The sequence below is a fragment of the Streptopelia decaocto genome (genome assembly GCF_964273445.1).
Source record: "Streptopelia decaocto genome assembly, chromosome: 1".
Lineage (NCBI taxonomy): Eukaryota > Metazoa > Chordata > Aves > Columbiformes > Columbidae > Streptopelia > Streptopelia decaocto.
In genome coordinates, this window is record NC_138663.1 from 39,348,387 (window position 1) to 39,371,110 (window position 22,724).

The 22,724-nt window shown below is 52.0% G+C and overlaps 3 protein-coding genes across 4 annotated transcripts; 1 reads left to right on the plus strand and 2 right to left on the minus strand.

Moving 5' to 3' along the window:
- Positions 1–92: 92 nt before the first annotated feature.
- On the minus strand, positions 93–4,033 carry LOC309452245 (UPF0193 protein EVG1). 2 transcript variants are annotated; one of them, XM_082075966.1, is made up of 6 exons: positions 3,824–4,033; positions 3,444–3,506; positions 2,647–2,832; positions 2,042–2,182; positions 732–832; positions 93–434 (listed from the first exon to the last, which is right to left on the minus strand). In XM_082075966.1, exons 1-6 carry the CDS (start codon positions 3,921–3,923, stop codon positions 330–332), a joined length of 696 nt encoding a protein of 231 aa, XP_081932092.1. In that variant the 5' UTR covers positions 3,924–4,033; the 3' UTR covers positions 93–329. The 2 variants fall into 2 exon arrangements, with proteins under 2 accessions (XP_081932092.1, XP_081932091.1); XM_082075965.1 differs by having other exon boundaries at positions 2,978–3,506; positions 3,824–3,866.
- Positions 4,018–8,065, plus strand: POLR2F (RNA polymerase II, I and III subunit F). Its single transcript, XM_082075967.1, has 5 exons — positions 4,018–4,095; positions 4,249–4,318; positions 4,485–4,615; positions 6,183–6,254; positions 7,878–8,065. The coding sequence occupies exons 1-5, from the start codon at positions 4,076–4,078 to the stop codon at positions 7,966–7,968; spliced, it is 384 nt and encodes a 127-aa protein (XP_081932093.1). The 5' UTR covers positions 4,018–4,075; the 3' UTR covers positions 7,969–8,065.
- Positions 8,066–12,815: 4,750 nt separating this feature from the next.
- SOX10 (SRY-box transcription factor 10) lies at positions 12,816–21,806 on the minus strand (the record flags this gene model as incomplete). The annotated part of the gene is made up of 4 exons (XM_082065815.1): positions 21,511–21,806; positions 19,880–20,338; positions 13,925–14,190; positions 12,816–13,522 (listed from the first exon to the last, which is right to left on the minus strand). The coding sequence occupies exons 2-4, from the start codon at positions 20,287–20,289 to the stop codon at positions 12,816–12,818; spliced, it is 1,383 nt and encodes a 460-aa protein (XP_081921941.1). The 5' UTR covers positions 20,290–20,338; positions 21,511–21,806.
- Between the last annotated feature and the right edge of the window lie 918 nt (positions 21,807–22,724).

The window sequence follows — 22,724 nt, forward strand, 5'->3', positions numbered from 1 at the left end:
GAGTGACATTTTTATTGGTAGGTTGCTTTACTCTGAGGCCTTGCATTGGCAAAAGGAGGCTCTGCTTTGTTGTGTTTTGGTAGCTGCTGCTGTGTGTTTTCAACTCTTTAATACCATTGAGCAAGAAGGGATCCAGTGCGTGGGTAGGATTTTACAAAAGCTTGCTTCTGTTACCAGTTACGCACAAACTGCTCCTGCCTTCTGGCTTTAGGCAACAGGTGGTGCTGCCCCCTCTTCAGGCACTGGCACACACCAGCTCTTGAAAATCTGATGCCAAGAGTCTGGAAAGAAGAGGTGAAAACAAATTGTGCTTGTGTTTTTCCCTTGGCCTAGTCGTGGGGATCGGATTTGTTCCCACCAGGGAAGTCTTTTGTCATGATCTCTCTCATTTCCTCACTTCTCGTCTTGTCAATGATCTCCATCTCACGCATTTTCTGCAAAGTACAAAGGCGAAGGACTGAGTGGGGAAAATGTTGGCAGCTTTTTTTTTTTCCTTTCTTTTGCCAACCCCAAGAGCAAAGGTTCTATTTCCCTGATTGAGTTATGTGCAGACACGGAAAAAAAGGCTGAAAACCTCTATCCCACATCCCCCAAATTCATGTCTGTCCCATGCCATGAAGTTCTCTTCCCCTTTCCTGCTCATGTAGTGGAGGGAGACTGCTTTAAGGTTTCTGACACTAGGGATTCCCTCCGTGCGCTGCATGGCCGATGTTGCCAGGATCCTCACGTACCTGTGAGATTTCAGTGAGGATAATACTTCGATACTTCTTGCCCTGTCCCAGAGCTTCCATCTCTGCCAGGAACTCCTTCCTCTCTTGAACTTCATTCAACACTGATGGATGAGAGAAAACACTGTGGAAAAAGAATTCAGCGAAAAGGCAAGAAAACATATTTCTATCTAGATCTGAACCCCCAATTTCCTCTGTGTGAACAAGGGTCCTGCCAGAGGAAGAGTGATGTCTGCTCTAACACTCACCTTGCCCATGTCACCAAATACCTCTGTAGTCCCTTACACAATGCAAAATGTCCCCACTGCTCATCTTTTTACCGCTCCCTATCTTGCAGGAACAGTAACTTTCTAGTTTTATTTGTACAGACAATTCTCTGTTGCTTGTGGGCAATTCAACTGGTCTGTGGGTGGAGACAGAACCTGCTTAAAGCTGTTGACATGCAGCACCCAGTGACCACAACTGTCTGTGCTCCCAGGGCCAGCACAGGCACAGAATATTAGCTGCTGCTTTGCAGCACAAACCCACAGGCAGCTCCAGTGGCTGCAAGATCCTGGACCAAATCTTGCCACAGCACAAAGTACACGAGTATTTCAGATGTGTCAAGGACAGCACTCAGCTTGTAACAAGTTTTACTGGAAACAAAGCATGCGTGAAGACAGCCCTCTGGCTTCCCTGCAGCAGGGACCAAAGCTCCCCTTCTGTACACGTTACTCAAGCCTTGTCCTATCTTTGTGCTGCCCTGGTTAGTGAAGAGCTGCCTGGAGTTTACACGCACATTGAAGATCCAAGAACAGAGAGACATCAGGCAGCGTTTTGCCATCCCAGAATACTCTGCAGACCAAAGTCCATCACCTCTTAAAATTCTGCTTGACGTTTAAGCTTTGCTACTGTTTAACTGTTCTGATCTTGGAGCGAAAGAAAACAGAGCCCAAAGCATGGTCAGGCTGGCAAGCGTCCTGGTCTATGTTGAGTTAACACAGGCTGGGAAAAGGACCCGCAGTACCTGGGCTTCCTGCCTGCATCACCCTGCACGTCCCCAGGGTGTTCCCCTGCCAGCAGAGCTCATTTTGTGTGGGCAGCCCAGGGAGCTTCAATCTGCCAGCAAACCTCTGCAGCATAAGCTCTGTGAGGACAGCTGGATCACACACAGCACCACAGCAGCAAGTCCTTTATCTTGGAAACTGGGCTTGGTGCCTCTTTCTGCTATGGGTTTCATGTTACTGGCAGCACAGGCTGCCACCCCAGCCCTGGGAGGGCACCGGCTTCCCAGGCTGCCCACCCCCCTTCCTTCGGGGTACGTAAACACCTACGTTCTTCAAACCGGTCGGGCTCAGGTATCTCCTCTGCCTTCGTCTGAACCGGCGTCTGCTTCACCTTTTGCTTCACCACATCCTTATCCTTCCCAGTTGCTAATATGTTTTGGAGCTTCTGCTTCTCCTTTTCCAAGTCTCCTGTGAATGCCAAGGGGAAAAAAAAATATATTATCAGGCCATCTCCTCAGCGAGGAGCGTGGCCACACAGCTTCCATGCTAGTGATGCTAGAAGAAGCATTATGTTAACGACAGCCCATCCCTGGACTGAACCGCGCAAGTACCGCAAAGGCGTACCTGTGGTGAAGAGCCAACCAAACTGGCATTGGAGGTTTGAGTCACATTTATAAGCCAAAAAAATACACAGTGCTCCCTTTCTACTCAAGGACTGTCACCCTCCTAGCCAGCAGGCAGAAGTCAGTGGGCACTTATAGTAGATGTTCCCTCAGTGATACATTTTTAAAGCATTTTTGAAGACAAAGCTTAAGGACAAAGAGCAATTAACATACCCCTGCCACTGCTGAGACTGCGGTAGCGGATGGACATAAGGGGAAGAGAAGGACCAGGTGGTATCATCTATTTAATGGCAATGTTTGTTGACTTACGGGTTGCCTGTGGCCTGAATTTCTCTCGGACATAGGCATCTCCTGCCTGGCAGACCTTGGCAGGTCGGAGATGCGGTTTAGTGGAAAGCCTGCTCAGCTGATAAACTGCTGGGGAGAAAGCAGGCGCTGGAGGTGCTGGCTCTTCACTGGATGTGGGGTGGCACCGGAGAGGCAGGGTGTCTCCTCCTGGAGAACAAACAAAAAATATTGGTAAGTCAGACAGGAAGGAGCAGAAGATCTGCCTACTGATCCACTGTAGCACCACAAGTGACAACAGGCACAGACTGAAACATGGGAGGTTCCATCTGAATATAAGGAGAAAGTTATTTACCTTGAGGGTACCAGAGCACTGGAACAGGCTGCCCAGAGAGGTTGTGGAGTCTCCTTCTCTGGAGACATTCAAGACCTGCCTGGACACATTCATGTGTTATCTGCTCTAGGTGAACCTGCTTTAGAGGGTGGGTTGGACTAGATGATCTCCAGAGGTCCCTTTCAACTCCAACCATTCTATTATTCTATGAAGTGAAGGATGCCACAGGTGTCTCACCCTGGTTGTTGGTACATGCTGACATGAGACAGACTGTCGTTCAGCTCACACCATTATGTCTTGTTTGGGATGACACTTGTGGACACCTCGCCCGACATGTCCCAGCGTGTCAGCAGCAGCTGTGCTGCTGTTTCACAGCACTGGCCCACCCCAGCAGGCTGCGGGCCAATGCCCCCGTCTCACGGTGAGCGGCAAAGCTCTTGAGCACAGCCCAGCAGCCGGGCAGGAGAGCGGCAGCGCCGTCACTCACGTTTCACACAGTCCATCAGGTATCGCCTCTGGAAGCCCGTCAGCTTCGACTCCTCCATCATCGCTGCAAAAGACACGACGTGTGGGTGAAGCCGGCGGCCCGAGGGGGCTCCCCACGCCTCCCCTCCTGCAGCGGGGCGGGCTGGGGAACCCGCCCGGGGCTGATCCCTCCCCACACCCCAGGTTAAAGGGGAAGATGCAGCTTCACAAGACTCAAGCCGGGGCGCGGGCACCAGCGCCGGGCCCTGCGCGGGGAGCCGCGGCTGAACGCTTCGCTTCACGGGAGGGGCAGGACGGGACGGATCCCGGCTCTCCGGCAGTGCGGGGGCTACGGGGAGGCCGAGGAGCCGGGCCCGACCCCCGGGTCCACTCCGCCGTTACCTCTCAGCAGCTCCCGAGTCCCCGGGCTGTACCGGGCTCCCCCTGCCATGGCTGCTGAGTTGCCGCCAGGCCCGGCCGCCGCGGGCGCTGACGCCTCCATAGGCGGCGTCGCGGGAGGCAACGGAGGTGGCGGGGAGTGAGGCGGCCCGTCGCCACGGCAACGACGCCGCACGGGCTCTTCCGCTGGCGTCACGGCGACCACCCGGAAGTGGCTCTTACTTCCGCCGGGCAGGAAGGCGGCGCGGAGGCAACATGTCTGACAACGAGGACAAGTGAGAGCGGGGTCGGCCGGGGGTGGGAAGGGAGCTCAGGCGAGGCGGCGCCGTCGCCGCCGCTGCATCGCGCTCCGCGTCGGGACGTGGCGGGGGGAGCCTGTGGTGGAGGCGGCGGGACCCGCTTGCTCAACGTGCGTGTCCCTCCCGCAGCTTTGACGGGGACGATTTCGACGATGTGGAGGAGGATGAGGGGCTGGAGGACCTGGAGAACGCGGAGGAGGTGCGTGCTCCGCGCGCCGCCGCGCCAGCCGGCCCGGGCGGGCTCTGCCGGTACCGCGGGCCTGAGTCACGGCCTGGCTCGGCCACCGCCGGGGCTGGGGAGGCCTCGGGGGGCCTGGGCGGTGGGCTCGGCTGAGCTGCAGCGCTGGGCTGGTTGGTTTCCCCAGGAGGGACAGGAGAACGTGGAAATCCTCCCCTCGGGAGAGCGGCAGCAGGCGAACCAGAAGCGGATCACCACCCCCTACATGACCAAGTACGAGCGAGCCAGAGTCCTGGGCACTCGCGCCCTCCAGATCGCGTGAGTATTGCACTCCGTATCCCAAGTCTTGCCACTCCTTCTCCCTTCCCAGTGAAAGCTTATTTCCTTCTCCCTTAAAAACTCCTGAATTGCACATGATCCCTTATGTGACTGCCAAGCTTGCGGGTCACCATCTTGGTCAACACTGAAGCGCAGGACTGGGGAGCTTTTAGTTGCATGTGAAGTCTGTGTATTTCTCCTTGGCTGAGACTGGTACTTGTGCCTAGAGAGGAGGGCATTCAGCAGCTGCAATGAACTTTCCAAGTCACAGACAAAATGAGTAGGGAAGGTGACAAGCTGATCCTGGTTTCTGAATTTCATAAGGTAGACCATGTGGTCTGGAGAGCTCAGAACTGGCTTGCAAAAGCCAATGTTGAAGGGAAGGATGCTCCAAAACATCTTCAGTTGATACTGTAGGTATTGGGAATGGAGTAAACAACCTGAAATCTGTTCTAAGTGCAGTTGGTGTTAAGTTTTTAAAAAGTATTTGGGATAGTAAGGCCTCATTTGTAATAAGTAATAACATTTAAGTCCTTTTTTGCGTGCCGTTAAGGCTGACTGCTCTCAACCTCATCTACTTGTCTAGCCTTGTTTTAATAACACATACCAAAAAGTTTTTCACTTTTTGAAAAACTATCTTATGAGTGAGATTGTTAGGCCATGGCAAGGTTTGTCTGAAAGCCTGTCTCTGAGTTTCGTCTTTGTTATATCCACCTTGAAAATCATGCTTTTCCTCTACATTGTTAGAAGCTCATAGGTGGTGAACAGATCTTTCCTTAATCATCACTTTTCCCAGCTCTTCTTTGCAGAGTCTTTGCTCTGTGAAACTGTTTTGTGCATGTTCTTTCAACTGGTGGAAGGCCAAAAATAATGGGGGAAACGAGATGGGTCCATGCTGGGCCTTTAATCCAGAACTCTGGCGCCTGGTTCTGCTCCACCTACATGTTCTGCCTTCAGTGCTGAGCCTTGGCCAGCAGCAGCCCCCAGTGGCCTTATCCACGCATAACGTGAACTGTCTTTGCTGCTGCTGTCTGATGCGTGTATGTTGTCACCCATGTTTGCTCTGCTGCCTGCAAAATACTTTGATTTCTCTTCCCACAGGCAGAGTGTGTGGTAAATCCAGCCCCTCGCTTCCCCCTAAACAAAGCCTTGAAAGTGTGAGCAAACGGGAATGTGAGAGGTGTGCTGGAGATGTAGGAGGTGTGCTCATTGTACAGTGTTTCCACCCTCTTCAGCGGGTTAATTTTAGAACCACTCTTATCCTCACATTTAAGTACAGCAGAGGGTGACTAGAAAGGTGTGGATCTGACCAGCCCTTGAGCACCAGCTGCTCAGCAGAGGCTGAGGGTTGGGGCAAAAAAAGCATTCAAGTAAAAGCTCAGTCCATAATCATGTGGGGGAATTTCCTTCCCGAAGCGCATGAGAGAGCAAATCAGACTTGCCAAGGTGGTGTCCCACCTTCCCTCTTTGCTGACCACTGTCCAGGTGATAGACATAGGCATGTGCTCAGGTGTCCCTCTTCCCTCTCTGTGCCTTTGCTCAAGTGGTTGTTGATGTTCTGTCCCAGGATGTGCGCCCCTGTGATGGTGGAGCTGGAAGGAGAGACAGACCCCTTGCTGATTGCCATGAAAGAACTCAAGTAAGTCTCAGATTTTGGCGGTGAGTATATTGATTCCCATATAGCCAGCAGTCTTCTCCTTGTCCCAGCACTTGGCAACTTATTCCAAGAGAACCTCGTCTTCACCTGTTAACAGTGAGCACTACAATTACCTTCCCCTTTTTCATCTCTGAACTTCTCCACAGCTGCTCTCATCCATCCTAGTTGCTTGTGCAAAGTACTGATGATTAGAGGTGCTCTGACTTCTTTTACTTCAGGATCCAAGTGTTCTTTATGATGAGAACCCAAGGTCTTCATCTTTCTGGAACTGATTTAATTCCCTGAATGGAACTGATTTGAAGCAGCTGTCTGAACAGACCTGTGTTCAAGTGGAGTGTGGGCAAAACATAAAATAAGGGTCAGGCTGGTGGTGTGGAGACCCTGTTAAGAATGTTCTTATCCCACGCGTGGCTTATTGTGTTTGCAGGGCAGTACATTCCCTGCTTACAGAAAGATAAATAAATCCTTTCAACTGTAGCAGAGGCAGCTTTCAGATGACCACTTACAGTCCCACCTTCCCACAGCTGAGCTCCCTGCTGGCCCACGGTTTGCCAGCATGGTTGGTGACCTGGATCGCAGGCAGGTATTTCTCCAAGTGGAGAAATTGGACTCCATTACTGATTAAGTCCCATTTCCTGAATGGAGTTGTCCCTCTGCTCCCTCGGTTGCTCTTGTAGACTTTGTATCTATTACAACTCACTTTATCATTGTCAAGAGCTCCCTGGGTCATGTTGTTGTCGTATCTCCAAGCTCAGACCGAGTTGCTTCTGGTCACTGAGCATGAGCTCTAGAAAGTAAGTCAGGGTGTGACAAAGTACAGTGGCATCCTGTTCTGTGCCAAAACTCAGTTATAATTCTTGGCACGAGGGAGCTACTTTGGTACTGGAAAAACAACGGCCCTGCATGTGATCATTAAAGTTGTATTGCTTTCCAAGTCTGATACAGTGGAAACCTGATGCCCTGGGTAGATGCCAGGCTGTCTGCTTACATTCTGATGACTTAAATCTACTTCCATTAAGTTAAATTGTGTTCAGCATTTTCTTGCTTTCTCATTGGAAGCAGTGTTAGCAGATGCTGTGCTGCGCCCCAGCCGTACCAGGTTCTGGTCCCTGAATAGTCCCTATTTCATGCATTCTTCTTAAAATGCAGCTGATGCTTTCAAGGTGCAAAATACTCTGTAAATATTGGTTTGTTGTGAAGGTTCTCAGAATTCTGCTACTTTTGTAGCATCTTGTGGAGAAAAATCTTCCACAAATAGAAAGTGGATTTGTTTCTGAAGTCACTTGATTTTTTATTTTTTTTTCTCCCCATGTATCTGTGTTAGATGCTTGGTGGTGTCTCATAGTGGGCTGAGATCACGGCTCGATTCTGCAGTGGCAACATAAGGCTGACCTGTGGGTTTTCGGTTGTTTCAAGTCTAAGGGTGCTCAGTGCTTTGCACCTATGAAAGAGAAGGTTGTTGGGGCTTCCCTCTACTGTATAACACCACACAGATCTATCAGTTAAACGTGATGAGCTTACTGAAGCCACTAAGCACCTCAATTCTGCTGAAGTGGTGGAGTGAAGGCTCTGGCATTTCTGTTCACCTCTCTGTCCTCCCTTCAGAGCACGCAAGATCCCCATAATCATCCGTCGTTACCTACCAGATGGGAGCTATGAAGACTGGGGTGTGGATGAGTTAATTATCACAGACTGATCAGCCTTCAGCCATTGGTTTGGTTCTTTCCTTCTCCAGAGATGTTTCTATTTTTGTTTATATCTGTGTAAATAGATTATAAACCTCACCATTTTAAGTTAAATGTGTTTATTTGTTTTTTTTCCTCTCACCTTCTCTTTCATCTCAGTCCTACATGCCCAAGAGAAGACTTTCTTACTCCTCTGTACCAGCTTGGTCATTATTCTTTCTGTGTCATGGGTTGTATTAGTAAGGTTAGGGAGCCAAGTACTGTGCTTATTTTGCAACTTATTTTTTCACCTGTGAAGGCCCTACCTTTTCGCTTTGCTAAAGCCTAAAGTAACTACTTCCTCCTCCAGCACTGCTCCTCCCTGGTTATAGGACTGATAGCAAATTAACTCCTGCTGTACAAAAGTGCTCCTGCAGGTACTTTGGCTTCAGACTCCAGCCCTCCACCCGTGTTCCTTTTTAAAACGGGAGTGCTGAGACACCTCCCTTGCTTCCCCCCAGACAGTTGGACCTTTGTGCCCTCAGCAGGTTGCTGTGGAAACCCCCAATTTCCTCTCTGGCTGGGGCTGGCTCTGAGGCTTCTCAGGAGTATCGTAGAGCAGCTCTCATCAAATCACCTATTGTTTCTCTGCTCCTGCTGCTTATCAGAAGTGGGGATCCCCTTTCAGCGGTGCTGCCCCAGCTGGAAGTGCAGTTGCCACTCGTGGTCCCACCAGCTCGGCGGTTGTAGGTTGTTGCCATGCGTCCTCCTTGTACGGCCATTCTCTGACACGTGGTGGAACTGGTGGTCCTGGGGGTGTGGGTGCTCTCCAGCCATCTCAGTTGTACATACACTGCTGGTTCTTTTGGTGGCATGACAGTAGTTAAATCCTGGAGTTCTTTTAAGCTGTAGGGTGATGAAAGATCAAACATTTGTCCCCTTCAGGTACCTACACACTCACCTCTGATGTGCAGAACACACTGAGTCTTTCTCAATTATCTTATTAAAAAGAGCTCTTGGAATTTTTGTTCTCTTTTTTTAAAGAGAAGAAGGAGGAAGGCACACCTTACCTACAGTTTCCGCTTTACATTATTTTTTCTCTTTACACTGGTTCAGGAAGAATATTTCCAACTAGTTTGTGTTAAAGCCCGTGCCCATGCACCATGCATTCTCCACGCTGTATGTGTGGTCAGTGGCTGCACGAGAGCATCCATGTCCCAAAGGGAGTTTATATGCACCTGCCTGGGAACTCAGCTCATATAACCAGCCGCATAGGTCATTCTCTTACTGCTCCCTGTAAAAGCATCAGTCCAAAATTTCTTTTCTGGTGTGCACAGGAGGGACTGGTTTTGCAGGTGAGAATGTAAGAGCCAAATAGGTCCCTGGGCAGAATGACAGGTCAAAGGGAATGTAGAGATGCTTGCAGGTGTGGGAAGGGGGTCGACTGTGAGGAACACAAATACTTCCTGGTCCAGGCCATTCTTACCCAGAAAAGGTTAATTTCTAGTACTGTGGCCTTCAGCCTTCTCCCCCCACCCTCCGTGGAATCCTTTAATCACGTTGGTGCGGTGAAATTTCAGCCCTGAAATGGTGCCTTTGTGCAATCGTTTTGGCGTCCGCCATGGAGCGCGGGGTCGTTTTCTTGTCCTTTTTTTTCTTTTTTTTTAAATGGCTTCTTTGTTCCCTACCCGCCTCCCCTCCCCAGCCTTGCATCTGTATCAGATACGATTAAAGGGATAGGGAAGGATGTCGGGCCAGCTCCTGCTAGGCTGCAGGAGGAGTGGTTAACCCCTCTGTTACCAGCAACATTCTCAGTCCTGTCTTAGTTGTGAGGATCCTCCTAGATAAGATGAGTCAACCCTCCAACTAGGGAATGGTTGGGGCAGAGCCCATTCGCTTTCTTAGTTTGCTTTTTGGAGAGCTAGAGAAGGGTACTCGTGTGTGGTTAAGAACTTTGCTTTTCCCACTCTTCTGTTTGTCCACATGGTGTCCCTTCTTGCTCCCACTCCTGTGATTAGCTTTCCTATCCCTAACTCCACCATGGCTCACCACCTTCCCCACACGTGCTCCTGACCTGCTCAGCAGTGCAGTCCTTCCCTTCTGGACTCTTCCCAAAGGCTGTAGCTTGGGGTAGAGATCTCTCCTCCTCTCCAGTGAGTGTCCACAGTCCTGTCTTGCATGGAGCTCTTCAGCTGGCATCACTACTTTTAGATCCATTAAGCCATTCTCCTGCTAATGCTTATGGCCCTATACAGGACTTCATCCAAATAGTGCTGTGAGTTTTAAAAAGCTTTGAACGTGTTCCACAGTTCCTAGACATCCTGCTTATTCTACCCACGCATAGAGCGTTTAGGGAACACCAGTTCACTGGATCGATCACATGTTGTCTGCATTGAGACCTTTGGAATAGATTTGTAATTGTGGAGTCTCTGTGTTAATTGGGATCCTACCTTACTACTGTTGGCCTTGAGAGGTGTTTTTAAGCAGACTGATGTCTGCTGCACATTTCCTTTCCAAACAGCTTCAGATAGTCTCCCAGGTCCTGACTACACTCGGGATGTCCTCTTTAACAAGTAAGAACGTGCATACACCTATTCTTGAGTATACTCCCTGTGTGTGTTTGTGTTTAGGCTATTGTTTGTCGAAGGCAAGAGAGGGAGAGAGTTTCCACAGGGAAACTAATGGTTGCTTCCAAAAATACACAAGTTTGTGTATGTGGGGAAATTTTATTTTTGAAGGAACATCATCTGCTACCTGGTGATGAGAAACCCCATGCTTCTATTCGAGAGAGCATTAACAATCACACAAAGAAATTATTGGGTGAAACACGTGCAAAACAGCACTGCTTTTAATTGTATGTGCTGAATCTGAAGAACAGAAATCCATGTTACCACATTTCTCACTGAAGAAATGACTGGAGTTGGGGTGTGAACAGAAGATGAGTTTCATCCCTGTGAAGGAGGGCTGGTAAGCCAGAGTTCTGCCTGTGCCCTCTTCATGAAAGACAGAGAAAGGCCATGCACAAGATCCGTGTGGTGGTGCGACCCATTATACACTTACTGAGGGAAAAAATTGAGACTTTCAGGAAATAAGTCAAAAAGCCCTGGGCACATGAAAATGAAACTTTTAAGTTTATTGTTCCGTATGTTTAATGCAGAGTTAATGGCGCTAGGACAGCATAAAGACTGGGGAAAGGGAGGTGGGGGAGGAAGGTGCTACTTGCATAAATAAGGGGACAGGGCTGGAAGAGGTTACATGTGTACAGGGAGCAAACATTCTACGTGATCTTTTCAGACACAACAAGGAGAAGTCATCCATAGCTAAGGCAGGCAGGAAGGGCATCTGACAGTCATATCAGCGGAGGGTAACAGCGGCACCGATCACAGTCCACGTTTGGTCAAAGTATTTTATATTTCTAGACTGGAATATCCATTGAAAGGTCCCACAATATGTCCCTGTGATCAAGTGCCAGGAATCATCTTTTCCTGCAGCAACTTCAGTGCCAGTTCACTCCCTGGCATGACAAACCACCTGGAGGTGACAAAGAAGAAGTAAGCAGACTGTCCTCAGGTGTTGGGCTGAAAAAAGGAAGTGAATCTAACTGCGAGGGCTGGTTGTTTCCAGTTTGAAACCCGAAGGAGAAAACTAATTATTTAGCATTTAAATAGGCTTATTTTCTTTACCCTCATCCAAGTCTGGGTGCATATGTACCTTGCTTAGAGCCACAGGGGCATCTTTCTGTCTTCAGCACAGGTAGGAGGGGGTTGTTGACTGACTGGAAGACATAATGAAGAAATGAGTGGGGATGTACACCCCATCAGCCTGAGTTTGGAGCGGAGGTTCAAAGAGAGTATTGGAATCAACTCGGGGTGTTGGCAAGCGCACAATATCTTTCTTGGTGCCTCTTCAGTTCAGGCAGGTGCAGTCAGATGTGGAAGAGCGAGGACCAAGTTTGCTCAGAAGTTGTTTGGGATACTGAAGAGATTAGGAAGGACTGAGATGCCAGAAATGCCAGACATAAATGAAATATATAGAGTAATTGTAAGAAAGGAGGATTCACCCACAGCACCTTAGTCGTTCACTGGTCCTTCCCCACTTCTCCTGCACCTCCATACGTGAACACGCACGCACACACAGGCTGTGATGTGAGTAACACTAAGCCCGACAACGCGGTTCCTGAGTCCTGCACGTTGTTCAGACAAGCTTTAAAAATCTTCATGCAGGAAAGGGTGTGGGATTAAGCAGAGGCAGGATGGAGGGACAAAAGCTAGGATATAGCTGTGGAAATCAGCAGGGAAGCAAGCGTAGGTTGGTCTTCCAACGGAGTTCAAGATTCGTGCATGTGTGAATCTTAGGCAGGACTGCTGCACGACGCCAATCGCAAGGGAGCCGGCCATGCCGTCCTCCCTACGGCTCCTCCCGTAACATGTTCACCAAGGCCGAGCAGCCACCCTTCACCCACTGCAGGTGACAAAGTGTCGGCCTTTGTGGCCTGTTGGAAAGACGTGCTGACTCCCTGGAGCAGTTTGGGGAGGGGAAGGAAAGGACAGTCGCTCTCATCATACAGTCCGGGGTGCACACAACAAAACCCACCGTGGACCAGTCACTCCATGTCTAGAATCCTCCTCATCTAGAAGGCCAATAAGGTGTCGCAAGCCAGTCACGTGGCCTGCGTGAAATTGGTAAAGGGCGAAAGGACGAAAAACCTTCCCTAGGCGGGTGAGCCAGCAATAGCCAGGGTCAAGAAAGGCACTTCCATATACTCAGTGAGTTCTGGTGGCCGGATGGCACTGAGTGACCTCGGAGTTTGGAGGCTCTTCTGCCTGTGCTGATTCTTCGGAGCCTTTCCGTCACTGCTTCGGTCACCGTTCCCCATTCCCTAGGGTCTGGAGAGCGTTGTATACACAGGCTGTTCCCAATGTGTGGGGCTGTGAGACTGTGGCACGGAGGGTGCAGGGTCAGAGATGGCGGTGTAAAGGGGACGTTGGGAAGGTCCCATGTAGGAGAAGGCAGAGTAGAGGCCAGAGGCTTGGCTGGAATGGCTGTAGTATGGCCCTGAGGGCTGGTGGTCCGGGTAGTCAAACTGGGGCCTGGAGATGGAGGGGAAGGCCGACCCATAGTGGGGCAGGCTCAGGGATGTGTAAGCGATCTGGGAGGTGGAGGGCTGGTCGGTGTAATGACCTCCAGGGGCAGACCCCTCCGTTTTCACCTGGGCCTTGGAGTCCACCACCGATGAGGTGGCAGTGGACAAGGAGACTCCATGCTGCTTGGAGATCCAGGCAGAGTGTCCGCTGGCTGCAGCCAGGGCGCTCCCAAGGCCATAGCCAGCGGCCGCGTAGCCCCCAACATGGCCCGGGTGGCCGGCGTGTCCGTTGGGTGGCAGGTATTGGTCGAATTCATTGACATCAAAGGTCTCCATGTTGGACATCACTTCGTGGCTGATCTCCCCGATGTCCACATTGCCGAAGTCAATGTGTGGCTTTCCCCCTTCCCCCAGGGAACGCCCTTCTCGTTTGGAGTCAGCTTTGCCTGCCTGCAGCTCAGTCTTAGGGGTGGTGGGAGGTGTGGGGGGACCATGGCTCTGACCTGCAACGTGAAAGACAATTTGAGGAGGAAAGAGAGAGAAGAGGTGAGTTACCACTTTATGCCTGGGCTTTACACACAGCCTAGATCTGCTTCTCCCAGTGTGCAAGCAACTGGCTGGCTGGAGACTTCATTGCTAGGGGGGAGAAGTAGCCACCCAAACCTAGACTTTTTTATATTGTCTTGTGGAAACAGAGGGAGGGTGCAGCAATACCTTGCCTGATCAGAGGGATGCGAGTGCCCATGAATGGGCACATCGCTGTACTGCTGACCCCAGCACAGTTTGTTGGGTCTCAAGCAAGGTGTGAGCCACATCACTAAGGCTTTCACTGTGATGACTTGTCTTTTTTGAGCCTCTGAGTTGGCTGTAACCTGTCAGTAGATTCACAGAGACATGGGACTCACCTGAGGAGTGTTCTGGGTGCCCATCGGACATGGGTGACCCTTCGCCGGGATGCCTGTGATCCAGGTGGGCGTTCTTGTAGTGGGCCTGGATGGCAGCAGCCCCACCGGCCTCCCCCTCCACCTGGCCTTCGCCCTCGCCCTGTGTGGCCTTGCCGTTTTTTCGCCGGCGTGGCTGGTACTTGTAATCAGGATGGTCCTTCTTGTGCTGCATTCTCAGTCGCTCTGCCTCTTCGATAAAGGGCCGCTTGTCACTTTCGTTCAGCAGCCTGCAGAGGCCAAGGTGGTAGAGAAGAGAAGAGGGGAAGGAGAGAGACAGGTACATCAGAAAAAAAACCACCTATACACAGCATCATGGGATGTGGTGTGTAAATACAGGTGTCAGGGTACTGCCCCATTGAGGGTATTTCCAGAACAGGGAGAGCTTGAACGTGTTTCAGTGGAGACAGCAATGTTTTCCTCTTCCTCATTAAGCCCTGACACCGGTTGTTGCCAGTGCTGGGTCCCCCTTCCCCACCTGTGTGATGTGTTGGGCCTCAATAAGTTCATTACCCTCTCTTACCTTTTAGTTTCAGCCCTAACAGCAAAGCTCAGCCTTTCATAGCTGTGTAAAATAAGGCTGGGCAAGCTGCATTGAAAGAGTTTGAGCAAATTAAGGGCACTGAGCACAAATGGCAATGACTGGTGCTGGCTCCACAATACCATGTTGCTGCATGGAGCTTGCTGGGCCTGTAAGCATCTTGCAATATCCTAGAAGGGCATTAAAGACCATTTTTAAGATGGGGAAAATGTATTCAGCTGTTCCTGGAGCTCCTGCTCACTTTAGACATGGGTAATGCAAAAGGCTGAAGCACAAAGGACCAGACCTTCTTGAACCTAACTGAGCAGTTGTAAAAAATTTAGCTTCTACGTTGCTAGCCTTGTAGAAATAGATGAGCTTTGGTCTCTGGATGAAAGGCACTGCAGAAATATAAACTCCTTCTCTGTATTCTTGCCACATCACGGGCTGCTCTAGTTAAGATAGTCTCTCCAAGGAAGTGATGAAATGTGCAGGCAGGATGGCTCAGAGCACTAGAAGATGAGGTCAGCCTCATCTCGGTTATTTTATGATTTTCCCCCTCAAATATTCTTGTGACTCAAGGTCATCCTGCTTCCAACCAGAAACCGCTGCTCTCAGAAGGCACCAGTCTTCCCGTGACTTGCAGCTCCAGCCGCCATTAGAAATGGCAGGGCTCCCAAACAGCAAAAAATATTCCATTTATGAGCTGTTCATGCCTTTTTTCCCCGCCAACAAAAGAATTATCCGGGGATGGGGCTGTGCCAGCACCTTGGTACCCCTGGAGCCCGTAGCACTAAAATGTGACCAGTTCTGTTAAACTGTAGGCACTGAAAAAGATAGGCCTGAAAAACTGAAGAGGAAGAGGAGGAGCTCAAGGAGCACACAGATTAATCTGGTAAGTGATCCAAGAGGTTGCCAGCAAGAAATGGGTAGGTTTCTAAGCACCCCCTTTCTCCCTGCCCCTTGTGCGTCCCCCCCAGCCGGCAGCCAGAAGGTGTGTGGCGTAGGCTGGAGCCCCTTACGGTGCTGACCAGGGTTCACTCCAGGCAGCCTGAGCAGGTTGTGGCTGCACACCACATTCCTCCACTGCCTTAATCCTGGAGATTAAAGCAACTGAGCCACCATGAATCCAACACCAGCTTTCCTGTCTCCCTCCCACCACCGCACACCACACTCACACGTCCCAGAGGGCTCTAATCCCTCAGCCTGTGCTGCTCCAGATGGCCCTCCAAGGTGTCTGAAGGGACAACCTGGCCAACCCTCATAGGCATCATGGACTGAGAGGCAAACTTGCCTTGATAAAAGCTTCATCCTTGCAGAATGCCCCTTCTCCACAGGAGGTGGAGAACAGAGGCAAACCCTGCAGGCTTGCAACACTTCACTACAAGGCAACCAGACTCCAGTATCCCGGTGTTCCTAGCCCAGATGGTGCCAAAGCTAATGTGGTTGGGAATGAAAAGTCACTTTCTACATGGGCATCTTGTGGAGCGAGAGGGCTGTAGGCTGCACAGGCAGCTTTGATCTACAGAGCACACCGCAGGTTGAGCTCAGAGCAGAGCCTGCTATGAATACTGAAGCCTAACCGCCCAGAGGTGTCCCATGGATGGCATGAAGCAGAGATGCTGAAGGCTATGCAGAAGTCAGACCCCTGCCCTCTGAGCTATGCCCTGGTGCCTCACCTCCTCTCCCCTTGAGAGCAGCCCATGGGCAGTGCCACCAGCAGGACAGTGGCAAGTCCACTGCCCACGTCTTTGCCTTCTCCTTTCCAAGGCTCCCTGCTCCCTCCTCCCTCCCGCTGGGATCAGAGCTCAAATCGGCTTTAACAAAGTGAAACTGGTGCGAGCAGGCAAAGGCCAGGAGATTTGGGGGGATTTGGATTTCACTTGCTTCCTGCCCTCCCCCTCCTGCCCCCCACACGCCCCAGTCCATAATGCAAAGGAATCTTGCACGAGCAGAGAAGTTATGGATCACGGAGCAAAGCCCTTCGTGGGGTTTAACCAAGCCCTCGCCACCCACCCTGTCACCAAATGCTCACCCCTGAGCTGAGGGGAGAGGGGCAAGCGTCCAGCACCCCGCTCTGGGAGGACAAAGAAGGGCTAAAATCTTTCCACCCGCTTTTTGCAGCCTCCCAGCATTGCACCGTGCTGCGTGCCGAGCCACCAGCTCACCGGCCAGAGACCTGACCCTGTGCCAGGACCCAGCTGCCGATGAGTCAGTGCGGTGGTGCTGGGCTTGGGCTGGCTGGGAGCAGAAAGCAGTGGGGTGGGCTCGCTTACACATCCACGGCCCCAGCTTTTGTGGGCATGACCCTGTTCCCTGGGTGCTGCCACCCCCATGCAAATATCTTTCCACTGGGTCCCCTCGCTCTTCCCTACCAAGCCTTCCTCCCCTTCTTGGCATGCCTCACTTGTTTTCGGCCCCGGAGGTGGTGCTGGCTGGCATTTTGGCCGAGAGTCATGCCGACATTTTCAGCAGCCAGCCTCCATTTGAGAGCTGCTCCTTGTCCCACCCTGGGGAAGGAAAGCAGCCAAGGCGAGGTTTCATGACCAGTGAGCACAGGAACCCACCCTTCTTTTTTAGTACATTCAGTTCATCAAGTGCACCCCTCACACGCTTCAAGTGGGTACGGACTGGGAGAGGTGGATGGGGCCGCAAGCCCCCGGCACCACACTTGGGGCCAGGCGGGTGCTGTGACCATCAGGGCATGTCCTGCAGCCCTTCCCAGTGAGGGCTGGGCCCCATGGTGGACATGGCGGTGGCAGAGCCAGAGTAAACTCCGGGCTTAAAAAACGCTTGGTCCATCGCAACCTGTTTTGCAGAAGGGCGTGTGGGATGGCACTGGGGTTATCGCTCACTTGCTGCCTTCTGAGATGTCCAAGCATCTGCTGTCCCCACCCAGCACCAATCGCTGGGGGCATGCTTGGTTTAATGGTGGTCTGCAAGGCAGTCTCCATGCTCTCCAGCACTTGTGTCTGCCTGTGCACCCTTTACCTGCATAAGCTTAGAGCAGCCCATGTGGAAACATAAGTTGCCCACATTTTTCAAGGTGACTAGCAATGTAGGCTGTGGGCTTTGGGTGACCACCTTGTAAGGGTGAGGATACGTGAACAGCAGGGGCCCTTTGCAGGGACCCTCATCAGATGTTTGAGACTAAGCCATCCAAAGCTCAACCCAACTTATTGCAGTCATACCAGCATGTAGGAGCTATACCTTGGGGACAGCGTAGATGAGGGCAGCGGAAACCTCCATGGAGGAAGACCCAACCATACTGTGGCTGCAAGGTGAGGCTTAGGTCTACTATCCCAGTAACCTCTGGGCCAGCTCCCCTGATATTGCCCCCCAGCCTCACAGAAAGGCACATGCACTTGGTCCTACCCAGGCCAGACACTGACTTCATCTGTAACCCAGCTTGCTCTGCTGCAGAGTCCCTGTAGGGGCTGACACAACACGGAGAGCTGCAGCCTGCACTGGGGATACTCGGAGAGGAGACATGTTCAAACAAAGCAAACCCAGCAGCACTCAACAACCCCAGGCCTGATCCCACAAGTGTCTCTGCCTGACCCCTGCACCCTGGCTACACGGTGCCCTAAGAAACACTCAGAGACCCTGACCATCGTCCAGTGGCAGCGTCCCCCTGCTCTGAGTCCCATGCGGCCAGCAGTGGGATTGGTGCCCTGGGAGCAGGGTGGCATTTGGGTGCATGAACATGGCCATGGGCTGAGGGTTGCATCTCCCTGCGCTCTGAACGCAATACCTATGGAGACTTTCACTGCTCTGCTGTATTTTCAAGGAAAATGCTGTGTCTGGAGGAAGGCTGTTGCTTTAAAATCTGGCCATATTTTGCAATAAAGGAGTAATACATTTTGGGAACAAAAAAGGTGGGTTCCCCACACACACGCAACCCACTTCTAGCACAGCTTCACAGTACAGAGGCTGGCAGCAGAGCCTCAGGTGGGAGCAAGTGCCGTGATAAAGGGAGGGCAAGGCAGCGGGGAACAAAGCGGGAAAGAGCATCAGATGAGACATCTGCAATCACGCCCTGTGTTCGACTTCCCAAAGAAACCCCTTTGCTGGGGTTACACTAGACACTGACGGGTTGGGGTAAACAGGCTGATGTAGCAGAGGGAGAAGTTGATGCCTAAGGGAATTCCTTGTGAGCAAGGAGCTTTGAAGCCAGGAAGAGACCTTGGCATCATCTGGTGGACAGGGTGTGTTTTGCTTCTGCTTGGAAAAATGTCTCTTGGCCCACTCATGGTTGAGGGCTGCCTTCACGGAATATCATCAGGGCAGGAGAGGGAATGAGAGGGCCTGTTTGCATGAGTCTTAGTTTGCGCTGGCTAGTGCCATTGCAGGGGGAAACAGTGCCGGGGACTTGTGGCAGAAAGCGTTTGTAACAGGTTGATGGGGTTATCAGCAGGGACCATCAGATGGGAAAGAAGCGGCATGGCCAGCCTCACAAGCTTGGCTTGGGCAGGGCAGCTCCATGCACACCCACGGGCCAGCTGCGATTGATCAGAGCAGCCTCTCGGTCTGCTGGAGGAAAGAGGAGCGAGGTCGGGAGTGCACATAAAGGACCCAGGGATCTGCACAAAGCTGAAATGAAAACAGGCACAAAAAACTGCTGGTGCCAGAAGGGCAGGCGTATGTGTGCCGGCGAGAAGGGAGGGTGTCTCTCTGTGTACAAAGGGCGATGGGGACGATTTGAGCCAGCATGTTGCAAGAGAGCCTGCTAAGGTGGGGACTGTTGCAGGTCTCTTCCCTTCTGCTAAGCCTCAGTCCCCCTTTCTAGCAGGGTCTCTCCTTGTCCATCTCACTGCACCTGCATGGCCTGCCAAAACCAGCCCTGTCCTGGGAAGGACGGTGTGGGCCTCCAGCCACCTGGCTCCCTTCCTCTGATCTTCCTCCTCGGCTGTAACTTGTTTTCCCGCTTGCTCTGCAGCACCGCACAGAAAGTAACCCGTGTTGGCTCTGGGACCCGAGTTCAAACAGGCTTGAGGCAACCACAAAGTGAGTTAAGTGAATTAAGGTGGATGGGGCTCTGGCCAGTTCCTGCTAGTGCACAACTTGGCCCAACAGAGAGGGTGAGCCAAGAAAACAAGATGTCCCCTGGCAATCAGGCAGGAGAGGACAAGGATGAGAGCGTCTTGGTCAGGAACGACAGGGAAGCTGGTGAGAAACACTAACTGCTGCCCAGGACGGAGGTGAGCTCTGCCTTCACTACATCCAGCCAGCATTCTTGCCCCAGTCACCCCTTCTGCGAGGGGGCTCCCCACAGGGAACAAAGTCCCCCTCAAGGTCCATCCCGCTAGGTCTTCATCTTTCTGCGTGACCACACATTCCTCTCCAGGACACCTCCAGACCCGAGCCCTCGCGCTCCCCCTCCTCCCGCGTGCTCTTACCTCCAGAGCTTCCCCAAGGTCTTACTGAGCTCCGCGTTGTGAAGGTGCGGGTACTGGTCAGCCAGTTTCCTCCGGGCAGCCTGTGCCCAGACCATGAAGGCGTTCATGGGCCGCTTGACGTGGGGTTTGCTCTTGTTACTTCCATTGACCCGGACGGGCATGGGTACCAGGGTCCAGTCATAGCCGCTCAGCACCTGGCTGACCGCCTCGCGGATGCACACCGGGAACTTGTCGTCGTCTGCCTCTGAGTCTTGCTGTTCCTTCTTGACCTTCCCCATCTCCCCGTTCCCGGAGCCGCCAAGGTGTGGGGAGTTGTCCGATGCCATGGAGGGTCCTGGTGAGAGGCAGTGGTGGTCTTCAGAGCCCACTGGGCTCATCTCCACTTCTGAAAGGTCTTGGTCATCGGCCATCGTTGCTTGTGAGCCCTTTCTCTCTTCCTTCTTGGTGTCCTTCTTCTCACTGGAGAAGGAAGGGAGGAAGACAAAAACAAAGGAAAGAAAGGAATGGGGGGAAAAAGAGAAAAGGAGAAGCAACCACCAAATCTGAAAGGGACTCCAAGCTCTCCAAAGATCTGACCATGAGAAAGGTCACACTCGATAAAAGCACAAGGAAAGCAATTGCCGTGCACACCGCAAAACCCATGATCGAGGGGGGTGGGGATGGGTTGAGGCCCCTGATTAATTGGGATATCACTCCCTATATCTGCAATTGTCTGGAGATGATATGTACAGAGGGGCCTGTGGCTAGAGGGGTAAGGGGGATTGGGGACCCGAAAGGAGAGAGACGTGGACTTTCCTGCCCAGGCGCAGCTTCCCATGGGGAGCGGGATCTGCGTGATGGCCACAAAACTTGTGTGGGGAAGTGCCCTTTTCTTTTGAAGATGTGGTAAAATGCCAGCACGGCACCCAGGGAAAGGCAAGGAAGGGGGACTGCTGACACCGTACCGATAAACCAGAAGGGACTCATCTCCCGGCTGCCAGGGAAGCTGAGCGGGCAGCACTGCCGGACAGGGAACCAGCCTGCACCCCAAATCTGCACTCGGAGACCCTGATCCCCACTGTGGGAAAGTGCCTCTGTGGGGACACCCCATCCATCACCCTCTTCTTGCAGCTCATAAGCCGAATACTTGAAATGCATCTACATTGCATCCCTCCTGTCTGCGTATGTACGCATACACATACACATATTCACACTCACACACATATATATATACAGATACAAACACACACCAAGTTTAACTTTGAGACAAGCCAAGGCTTTCATTTGCCTGCCCCACACACTCCTCCTCTCTCCTGTCTGCAGTCACCTCTAAAAGTCCCTGCCGCCCTGCAGCGGTTCCCCCCTTGGAGAAAGAAATGCTTGAAAAATAAAGGCCTTTCTATCATCCCCATCCAGAAATTAAAAAAAAAAAAAAAAAAAAAAAAAAAAAAAAAAAGAAATTAGAAAAAAAGAAGAGATAGAAAAGCATGCCTCTGGCTTAGCTGAAAAAGAGACAACACAGAGCAAGCTCTGCTATCCCTCCAGTTTCAGAGGGTGATACGGACCCTTGCTGGGGAAATCAAAAAAAGTAAGAGAAATAGGGAGGAAAAAAGCACGAGAGCGTGTGAACGAGCTCAGGTAGGAAAACTTACGTTACTGGCCAGTGTACCAGGCAGGTCCTGCAATGGTTGTGATTTGTATCCCAATAGTTCCCCTCTTCTCACTCTCGGCCCCAGCAGTGTCGGGGCGTGTGGTGCAGGGAGGCTCTCAGGCAAGTGCCATTCCTAGAGGGAGACTTGGTTTTTACTAATACCCCGGCTGGATGCCTCTAGCTGGCTTTGCTGCTTAGCACCGGGGGAGGGAAGAGTGGAAGGTGGAGCCAAGCGCTCCTCAGAGCCAGAACACGGTCGGTTGGGGATGGTGGGGAGGGGTCTCCAGCAGCCCCCCACCCCACCTCGGCCACCAGCACGTTCCCCGCTTTCCCCTGATGCCAGCTCCTCGGCGTTGGGCTGCTCTCAGCGGTGTGGCCACCCAAAAGGTGGTGCTGGAGGATTCAGCCCCAGGGGGAGGTTGGGGTGGCTGGGTGCTGGAAGGGGTCTGGGGTGGTTTGGGGTGATGGGTGTGCACCCCAGGGCTGGGATCCCCCTCCTCTTCCCCAGCCAGTGCAGTGCCCACTGAGTTCCTTGTCTTCATCACAGGGTGTCATAGGAGCCCTAAGCTGGCCTGGGACCCCGTGGTCAGGGCCCTGCCGAAAGGGTACCCTCATTCTGACCTGAGTATGTGGGGTGGGGAAGGGGATGCAGGAGGTCACAGATGTCCTGAGGATGGATAACATCAGGTCCAGGGATATACCGTGCTGGTGGAGAGTGGATGCCAGTTTGAACCTTCTTAGGACTTTTGCACCAAAGGGACAGGCTTGTCACAACATGTTCGTCTCTGTGGGATCTTGCCAAGGCAAGCAGGCTCTGCTTCCTCCAACATGTTGAATTGCTCCTGAAGACTAATGTGGGGTCTTTCAGGAGGGAAGGGAGTTCTCCTGATGAGAATGGCTCTCTCACACACACTCATTCTTGCTGCTCATGCACTGGGACACATAGAGGATTTCAGCACTTAATGGGTTAGGATGTTCTCCATCACATCTTACATTTTCTAGCTTGCTTGCCTTCCCAGATGCCTCTGGTAGTTGGCTTCTTCAGTTTCCTTTGTCACTGGGGTTGACATAGGCCAACACAAACCCTGTAACCGTGAGAGGTCACCCATAAAATATCTGATGATCTTTCCAGGTACTCCTCAGTTAGCAATGAGATAAACCTAGCTCCTGCCCCAGCTCCTCGCTGGAGAGCCAACCTGCAGATGCACCAGTGCT

Bases quoted from the DNA above. Each gene is read 5' to 3' on its own strand.
- POLR2F (XM_082075967.1), top strand. From the start codon at position 4,076: ATGTCTGACAACGAGGACAA. The intron at 4,096-4,248 runs GTGAGAGCGGGG...TCCCTCCCGCAG, and splicing joins ATGTCTGACAACGAGGACAA to CTTTGACGGGGACGATTTCG. The intron at 4,319-4,484 runs GTGCGTGCTCCG...TGGTTTCCCCAG, and splicing joins ACCTGGAGAACGCGGAGGAG to GAGGGACAGGAGAACGTGGA.
- LOC309452245 (XM_082075965.1), bottom strand. From the start codon at position 3,152: ATGGTTGGAGTTGAAAGGGACCTCTGGAGATCATCTAGTCCAACCCAC. The intron at 2,833-2,977 runs GTAAATAACTTT...TTTGTTCTCCAG, and splicing joins AGTGCTCTGGTACCCTCAAG to GAGGAGACACCCTGCCTCTC. The intron at 833-2,041 runs GTAGGTGTTTAC...CTCATCCATCAG, and splicing joins GCCCGACCGGTTTGAAGAAC to TGTTGAATGAAGTTCAAGAG.